General features: G+C 39.1%; 1 protein-coding gene across 1 annotated transcript; it reads left to right on the top strand.

Moving 5' to 3' along the window:
* The first annotated feature begins 4,778 nt into the window (after positions 1-4,778).
* On the top strand, positions 4,779-6,452 carry LOC150089798 (irregular chiasm C-roughest protein-like). The gene has a single exon (XM_090390105.1). It carries the CDS (start codon positions 4,779-4,781, stop codon positions 6,450-6,452), a length of 1,674 nt encoding a protein of 557 aa, XP_090246231.1.
* Positions 6,453-10,141: the final 3,689 nt, after the last annotated feature.

Consider the following 10,141-nt stretch of genomic DNA (forward strand, 5'->3'; position numbering starts at 1 on the left):
CGCTCCGCACAGCGTATTGTTTACAAACAGAGAAGCTGCGCGCCGCCAAGTAGGGTCGAATTACGATAGACAGAGCAGAGCGTTAGGACCATCGGAAAGAGAGATAAACAGAGAGAGGAGCGAAAATGTTACGGGGAGACCACGTATCTTTGCCCCGAGTCAAGAAGCCTCTTATCGGCAGGGCTATAGGAGACCGACAGTAGCCAGAAATGACTACACTAGCGCTCCACAAGTTAGGATGCCTTTTGATAACAGGGTAAGAAATCGTTTTCAAAATAACATAGGATCGAATACTTATTATGCTAGACCTAGAGGAATGTTATATAGGGATAATACTGAATATAGACAACCTAGGGTATTCAATCGTAGGCAGATTAATCACATGGGAGTGGCTTCAGACCGACAATTTGGTCGAAGATCGAGTTGACAACCAAAAACTTTCAAACAGATTCCAAAACATAGTAAGTATAATAGGGCAGAGCATGGAAATTTTACAGCTGAGAACGATACAGAATTACCCTTAGTGGCAGGCTTTATTCCAGGTATCCCAACAACGTTTTTAATTGACAGTGGGGCTTCAGTAACTTTAATTAGTGCAGATATTTTTCACAAAATTAAAAATGACAGCTTTTTGGAACAAAGGCCACCTGATGTTACTATTTGTGGAATCGGGGGAAATATTGTACCCTTGCATTCGAAAATTACTGTAAACATAACATTAGATGGAAAAACATTTACAGAACATGTTCTTGTAGCCTCAGATACCTTAAGCCCTAGATATGAAATTGTCCTGGGTTCAGACATCTTACGTCGTCGTTCTTTTGTCATAGATTCTGGGAAGAGAATTTTAAAATCTTTACCACTTGGTATTTGCATGAGAGAAATAGGAGTTAGGGAGAAAATCCTAGGTGACACAAAACCCACAGTAGGAAAACTAACTTCTAAACATATCCTACCACCTAATACTGAATCTATACTAACAGTTCAGTGTAATTCCAAGTTTCTCCCAGGGCAATCAGTAATTGTAGAGCCGAATTATAATCTAGGCCGGAGCGATGTAGCCGTGAGGACTTCAATTGACCAGGTATCTCAGGACAGAAGGGTGTCTGTCCTAGTGGCAAATGTTTCTGATGAACCATTACATCTACCAAAATGTATGGGAATTGCTGTTATAGAATGTACTAAAATGAATGAAGTTAATTTTGCAGGTAAACAAGATAACAGGAAAAAGCTGCCTCCAGTGTCGATTAGTGACTTCAAGCTGAATCATTTGACTGATTCACAGCGACAGGAGTTATCTCAATTGCTACATAAATATAGAGACGTTTTTGCTAATTCTCCATCCCAATTAGGTCATTCTACAGTTCTATATCATAGAATAAAACTTACAGATGATACCCCAGTTGCACAACGAGCTTATCGAACACCATATTCTTTGCAAAACGAGGTCGATCGACAGATCGACGAGTTGTTGGATGCAGGCATAATTTCTCCAAGTACTTCACCCTATAGTGCTCCGATTGTTATGGTGAAAAAATCGGATGGATCGATGAGAATGTGCATTGACTTTAGGAAATTAAATTCTAAAACGGTCACAGATTGCTTTCCGCTTCCGTTAATCTCACAAATTTTGGACCTCCTTTCTGGATCTCGTTACTTCTCGGCGCTTGATATGCAATCAGGATATTGGCAAATCCCAGTGCATCCCGCTGATAAGCATAAAACCGCATTTACAACGGGAAGAGGATTATTCGAATGTGAAAAACTCCCGTTTGGCCTCCAGGGGGCCCCGGCTAGTTTCTCGAGAGCCATGACGATCGTATTGCAAGGTCTCAAAACGCAGTCCATTTTCTGGTACCTGGATGATGTTGTGGTTTGCAGTAGAACGTTCTCAGAACACATAGAACGGTTGGAGCTGGTGTTCCAGCGCTTGCGGCAGTATGATCTAAAGCTCAAGCCATCCAAATGTGATTTCTTAAAAGAAGAAATCACATACCTCGGCCATAGAGTCAGCTCAGAGGGGATCCGACCAGATCGAAAAAATATCTCAGCAATCGAAAATTGCGCTCATCCTAGGAGTGTGAAGCAGGTGAGAAGATTCTTGGGAATGACAGGATTCTATAGAAAGTTTATCCAGGACTATGCGAAGGTGGCCAAGCCATTAACCGATCTCACAAAAAAGGACACCCCATTTAAGTGGGACGAGTCAACACAGTCCGCCTTTGAGAAATTGAAGATGGCCCTCATAACAGAGCCGGTCCTTATTTACCCAGACTTTTCCCAGCCTTTTTTCCTTGCCACAGATGCTAGTGAGAGTTCCATCGCGGGAATTCTAGAGCAGAATACAAAAGATGGGGAGAGACATCCAATTGCTTACGTAAGTCGACTCTTAAAACAGGCTGAAAAGTCCTATAGCACTGTAGAAAAGGAAAGTTTAGCTGTGGTGTACTCCATATCTCAGTTCCGCCCGTATTTGTATGGGAATTATTTTACGATCATCACAGATAATTCAGCCTTAAGTTATTTATTGAAATTAAAAAACCCCACGCCCAGATTGACGAGATGGAACTTAATGATCCAGGATTACCGGTTTGATGTGGTCCACCGGCCGGGAAAAATGCATTTAAACGCAGATTTTTTGTCTAGACCAGTGTTAGAAGAAGATGCAAAGCCTAAGTGCTTAAAGAAACCTAGAACTGAAGAAGTTGCGACGATGTCGACCGGAATTACGTTGGAAGCATTAGTAATGCCCAAGGAGGCTACTAAGAAATTAATGAGAACATTACAGAGGGAAGACAACAGTCTAAATGCCTTAATCACTCAATTAGAGGGAAATGGCCAAGCTTTAGCTAAGATTCCAGATTCTTATTATCTAAATGAGGGGATATTATATCATTACTCCTTACCTGATGCTAAATCGACTCGAGAACAGCCATTTGAGCAAGTTGTGGTTCCACATGCATTAAAAGGTCAGATTTTGGAGGCTTGTCATACAAATCCTTCCAGTGGCCATCTATCGTTTGACAAAACTACAGAAAGTACGAAGAAATTTCTTCTGGACAAATATGTACAAGGAAATTAAAGCTTATGTCAGTTCTTGCCCTTCATGCTTAGAAAGAAGAGGATATAATCCAAAAGCAAAAGCACGCTTGCTGCGACTCCCAACACAATCATCTCCCTGGTGTACAGTGAGCATGGACATCCTTGGTCCATTGCCGACCAGTCTAGATGGACATAAATATTTATTAATGGTATTAGACTGCTTTACACGTTATGTGGAAGCAATACCTCTCAAGACACAGAAAGCAGAGGAAATAGCTACAGCTTTTGTAAATTATGTGGTTGCCAGACATGGAATCCCACAAACCCTGCTGACAGACAGAGGAACTAACTTCCTATGAACTTTAATGAAAGAAATCTATCAAAAACTGGGCATTAAGAAGCTTCAAACCACTGCTTTTCATCCCCAAACCAACGGAAGAGTGGAGAGGCTGAATAAAACTCTGGCAGCAATCCTATCGCATGTCGTGAACTCTACACAATCAGACTGGCATATCTGTGTTCCATTGGCAGTAGCAGCATACCATTCAGCTGTACATTCTGCTACTCATGAAACACCAAATTATCTAATGTATGGAAGAGATCTTATGATGCCACAGCATATTTGGACTTCAGAAACCCATCCTACATATGCCTCTTTGGAGCATTATTCAGAGCAAATGGTAGCGAGGATGCAGCGAACTTATGAAATAGTTCAGCAACATTTGGAAAACGCTGCACAAACCCAAGAAAGATATCGCTCTACTAAGGCCGTAGATAAGCAGATTAGGGTTGGAAGCATAGTATATCTTTATACTCCGACGGTTAAACCAGGTAGGACACGCAAGTTGTCATGTCAGAGTAGTGGACCATATCGGGTTATATCTCAAGCATCTGAAGTGAACTATCAGATTCAGCACATATATCACCCTAGGGATAAACAATTAGTTCACGTGGATAGGTTAACTAAAGTCATAGAACGCAAACCGTTTCCAGAACTACGTTTAGAACCTTCAGAAACTACTTCCTTACCTGAACAAACCTCTGAACACACAAAACCAAAAGAGGTATATGTTGAATCAGAATCAGAGGAAGTAGAATGGATTGACCCAGAGGTTTACCAGGTGCCAAGTTTGCCCGTTTCAATTCCGTTAAGGTATTTACCTAATAAGAGTCAAAAACAATCAACAGTGGTAAAGCAAGAGCAACAAACAGTCTCACAGAGTCAAAGGCAAGAGGATAATGCCACTTTGCCAAGCAGAAAACAGCAAGCGCATTCCCAGCCAACACATCAATACAATTTACGGAGTAGAAATCACGAGCCTCATTCAGTATCAATTCCTGAACATAAGGAAGAGAAAATACTTCCCCAGTCACAAAATGAGATAACTGCTCCTGAAATAGTCCAATCAACAGATGAAGAAATGGACCAAAGCGGTCCCTCCGAAAATATTGTGAAAGAAGACAAGGCTCAGCCAGCTCAAATTTGCTCTGAAGAAAGGGCAGAAGCAGCACCGCCACACCCTGAAAATCCGAGTATATATGATCGACTTGTACAGTGGGCAACAGAACCTATATTCGAACCCGAATCTCAAGAAAACCAGGAAAGCTCCAATCAACCGACAGGGACTACTGCGTACGATCTAGTGCTGAGGTTTTTAGATGCCTTGAATTAAAAAAGAAAAAAAAAAGGGATAACGTTATTTTTGATAGAAATACAGACCAGAATACCTATCAATATGACTTCTCCAGCCCAGATCATGTTCCTACTAGTTACGCTACTTATTCGGTGTACGCCTTATCAGACTGGTATCTTCATTCTTCAGCCATTAGATAGAGAGGCCATGACTGGTCAAACTATCATCATCCCCTGCAGATTAGTTTCAAATCTCACAGTCACTGTAAAATGGTTTTTCAACGGAAAAAGCACAGATCACCTTTTCAGACCATCAGGGCTTCCTGATTATAAAATCGTGGGATCACCTAGAGAGAATGATTTTGCATTGCAAATCACCCAACTGCAGCTGCAAGATGAAGGCAAATATTTTTGTCACGTTCAAACTAAGGATGGACGTCAATTCCGATCAAATACAGCTATGGTAACAATTTATGTTACGCCTCTACCACCTCTAATCGGAGAAGGCGCATTCCTTAACGGGAACGAAGGAGAGCAAGCCACTCTTACGTGCAAATCTTTAGCAGGAAAACCGCCAGCTATTTTGAGATGGATTCATTTTGATGGTAATCCCATCAACGGATCAGTACAAACCAGTCAGGAATTATGGTCAGACAAAATAAGAATGAACACTTATTTGAAATGGATAACCACTCTATCACCAGAGTATGATAAGAAAGCATTTACCTGTGTCGCTAATCATCTAACTTACTTGCACCCTCTGATGGTTTCAATTACAGTCCTAGTGAAGTATAAGCCAAGAATCACTATGAAAACAACCTCAAAAATCGCACGTGAATACGATCGGTTCAAATTAAAATGTGAAGCCAGAGCAAACCCAGATGTTTTCGTTTACAAATGGTTTAAAAACGGAGAAGTGCTAACAAAACAAGGAAACGCTTCTCTTGAAATTAAAAGCGTTATGAGAACAAATCATAACGATAACTTCACCTGCTTAGTTCGAAATGAACTAGGAACAGCCCAAGCTTCCTACGTATTGACAGTATCTTACGGACCCATTTTCATATCTAAATTGAATGATATTGCTACAATCCAAGGAAATCCAGTTTTGCTACAGTGTGAAGCTAGAGGAAATCCACTTCCAGTAATAAAATGGTATTTCGAGGATAAGATTATTCAAAGCAGTATCATTTCTACTTTATCAATTCCTAAGATGACACGTCAAACGTCAGGTCGCTACACTTGTACAGCAGAAATCTCAAACTATCCTTTAGTGAAAGACCAGGCATTAATTTATATAAAAGGATCACCAGAAGGAAACTGTAAAACACATCTAGCAAGTTTAGGAGACGACGTTCGGCTACAATGTGTTTTTAAACATGTTCCTCCTCTACAGAATGTGACCTGGAAAAATACCATGACTAATGAACTACTAACCACTCATTTGGAAGTATGGAGTCAACGAGATGTAACCAGTACTCTCAGCATCGACTCAGTCCAAGCAAAACAATTTGGCTTTTATGAATGTCTTGTATGGAATCAGTGGGGACAGTTAAAATTAGTGGTGCATCTAGAAAGGAATTGGTCTCGTGAAGCAGTATACCTTACGTTAGGAATTCCAGCTATAGTGTTGATCTTAATCACACTAGGAGCAGTATTATGGAAGCTATGGAAGTGTGGAAGCATCAATATGGAAACTTCAAATCAAATACGCACTTATCAAGTTTATTATAGGGAGAATGACAACGATCGTGTAAGCATTACCAGCCTAGAATAAGAAGAAAAGGAGGAGGAAAAGCCTTTCTCCTCTTCCCTGACGTCTAAATGAGCTTCAGAAGTGTTTGTTTTTTGGAAACACTCAAACTGTGTGTGCAGGGACTCATTGTCCCGTGTGGAAAGGGAAAAAACTTTCGAGTGGGAAAAAAAAAAAAAAAACACTTATAACTTTGAACTTTATGAATACTTCTGTTGACATTCAAATGAAATTGTAATGTTCTACTGACATTCAAATGAAATTTTAATGCAATAACTATGTTAGAGTGATATACTTGTAATAGTAATTGTGAAATAATTATGAAAGTATTAATGCTTTTAAAGGTTTAAATTCTTGGAAAAATAATTTGATTGTTACTTTTCTGTTACTTTTCTACTATTGATCAGTATTATGTGTACTTATATGTTAGCACTAATTATATATTAGCGTTATTAAAAACACATATATAAATCTAATAAGAACATTTGCTAACTTTGTTTATTTTGTTACATGAACAATGTATCATGCTTGGAGAAAAAAATCTTGAAGGATGATTATGCTATGGAAAAGACGTGCATCATTCTTAAAACAGAAGTGTACTACAGTTTAGAAGACCAAAGAAACATTGTGATTAGTGAATGTTATAGGAACAGTGGACACTTGAGAAGATATAATGAAGATAAGAGATGTGTTCCTTATAAAACTGTACGTGCGCGAAAATGTGTGAAAATGGCCAAAGGAAGATTTACGAACTTATTATTGTTCATTACTAATGTTATACCACTGTTATAATATTATAGATATTAACCTTTTAGTATTTTGTGTTTGAAAATAGATATAGTCGAGTTATAGAGGCAGTTGTAAAGGAAGAAGCCATCTTTTACTTTGGGAATCTTAGTTTAGGGCCCGATTTGGTTTTTCAGAATTGAGAAGAGTGATTTTCTTCTAAATCCCCAGTCTCAATTCTGAAAAAGGGGGGAGCTGTAGAAGATGTTGCAGTGCTAATTCCGCCTTTTCCTTTAAATCTATAATAAAAATATTAATTTTAATTTCTAATAATTCCCCTGTTTAGTTATTGTCCAAAACCTCATTTATTGACAATTTTAGAGTTGTTAGAACTGAGTATTCAAGCAGGTTAGAGGTCTTTAAGTCTTTAAATTGGAACTTGTTATAATGGCGACTTAAAATATGGCGAAATTAGCCACAGCAACTATGCAAAAACAAAGCCTATCGGAAAAACTCTACAGAAGCTTGCAATTGCTGGCCTACGATGCTATCTTCGGAGCCACTTAACGGGTTACTTTTTTATAAACACCGGAAGAATGCACTTAGCTTCATACAAATAATGACGATAGAAGGGGGGGGGAGCAATAAGATATACAGATACACCCGTGTGAACGGATATGGAAGATTCCTCCGAGCATCATAAACTCGGTGAACACGTAAGCTAGGGACTCCTCATTTTCCTAATAAGGAGCTGGTGAAGTGTCTACACGTGTAGCCAGAATGTTTGATGCATGGCAGGGCGTAATCGAGAGATGATGATCACTTCGCTCCTTAAGATGAAGTGTCCCTTGACGTAGAGTCCGAATGTGCGAGGACGTGGGAGTTCTCCAATAAGAGAAAGGGGATTATCTAAACAATAGGGGAGAACAAGGAGGATAAAAGCAGGTCCTCGGGACCCAGCAAGAGAGAGGAGAGGGAGAAAAACAGAGAGCGCGAAGAGCGGAAGGCGACCAGAGAAGAAGAGCCAGCAACCGAGTACGAAGGAGAAAATACTGCGATCCCCGGTTAAGGCAACGGACGCCGAATTAACGGAGTATCGAGGAGATTAGCTATTCAAGTTCAGGAAATATCTTAAGTTGGGTGAGTTAGTTGAAAAGGTATAGTATGCAAATGAAAAGATGGATTCTTTCCAGCCTCATATAATTTTGTAACTAATTACTGCAGTGTTTAAGAATGATAATCCCAAAGTCTATGATCTTATTATTATCATAATGATTTGATGAATTGATATCTATGTAAGATTTACTTTCTCTTGTATTAAACCTTATTATGTTTTGCTATAGGAGTTTCTCATTCTCTGCCAAAACCTCACATGTAACCACTAAAGCTAAATGTTAAAGCATGATTACAGGATAATCGCGGTTATCGAGTAATCAGTTGCCTGATTACCCGATAATAATAAGCGCAACGCAAAGCCCAAACTGCGGGGAAAAAGGTAGAAAAGGGGTAAATATCTCCATCTCTCTTCTTCCCTGAGGGTATACGAGGTTTTTTGTCCTAACCGAGCCACTAGACGATAAAACAGAACGATATTCCAGATTAAGCGAGATGAACACATTAAAGCAAATTAAGATAGCAGACCAAAAGAAAAGTGTCGGAAACAACGTAACTACACTTAGAACAAAAAGTATAGGTTATGCCTAGACTGACTAGTTCTGATGCGGCCACACCCTAGTACACACAAAACCTAAGTAAGTAAGTATAACAAGTATATATATGTGCAGCGAGTGTGTGTGTGCGAGGTGACAGTATTTTGTTAATTTTTATGTGCTGATTACAAATATGATATGAAAGTGAAACGATTCTATCCAGTCACGTTTTTTAGAAAAATGAAAAACCGTTAAAAAATGTAAAATAGCTTCAAAAACAACGAAATCGTCTAACATCGCACTCTTTACCTTTCTTGGTCGAATTTATTGTAACAAAAGAAACATATCTGTGTTGTTTAATGGTATGTTAATATCTCTTTTTAGTCACTCAGAACTCAGTCAGCAATAGAACTCAGAGCAGCCACACTTAAGGTGTTGCTGCTCTGAGTTCTATAGTACTTATTAAGCGGTAGCTTGTTTGGATCCTACTATATTTCAGAAGGCCAGGCGCCTCTGTGAAAGCCAACTTGTTTACAAGCTATCTTTAGCCCTTAAATTTATATTTTTGGGGTTATTCGATTTCTAAGATCTAATAGCGTACTTATATTGTACATACACAGGGGAGCCATAAAAAATATACCTATTCAGGGCTCTCTGTAGCTCTAAGTAATAAACTGATTGCCATAAAAATTAGTAAGTAAATTATTAAAGGCATGTTGAGAAGGTTCCCCTAAAAAAATACTTAAAACATCTGCCGATAGGGGATACTATGGCTCTGTAGAAGAGAAGGAACATGACAAAGTACCAATACATAAATAACTAAAACAAAGCTTAATGAAATTCCAAATTTTTATTTGTGTTCTTTGCTAAAATAAACAGAAAGAAACTGAATTGTACTAAATTCTATATCCAAACTAAAACATAAGGCACCTAAGAGAGCAGAAAATTTCCATGAATCTGAATTTATTTAGTATCCCAGCATTAGAGGGCTATAAATCCACAACGCGAACGTGGCAAGCGTATTCTGTTAAGTTTACTGATAACAATGCGCCTCACTCTGCTTGATCGCGGTTTAATTGCGAAGCTCTTCTACGTTAATGGATGCAATGCAGCAGTAGCAGCAGCTCTGCGTGAATTTAGACGCTATAAGAACTTACGTCAAGGTCCTTTATCAGCTGCGGCAGTTAGAAGGATGATGAACAAATTTGAGGAAACAAGGTCCTTCGTTGTTAAGCCTGGAAGAGGAAGGAAGCCTGTTTCACCTCAGGTAGCAGAGGAAGTTACAACGGATATCGTCGACCGATCCATGGATACAGCTGCTGAAACAAGTAGTAGCAG

The sequence above is a fragment of the Mastigoproctus giganteus genome, chromosome 2, assembly GCF_048544385.1.
Source record: "Mastigoproctus giganteus isolate SK-2022 chromosome 2, ASM4854438v1, whole genome shotgun sequence".
NCBI classification, from domain to species: Eukaryota; Metazoa; Arthropoda; class Arachnida; order Uropygi; family Thelyphonidae; genus Mastigoproctus; species Mastigoproctus giganteus.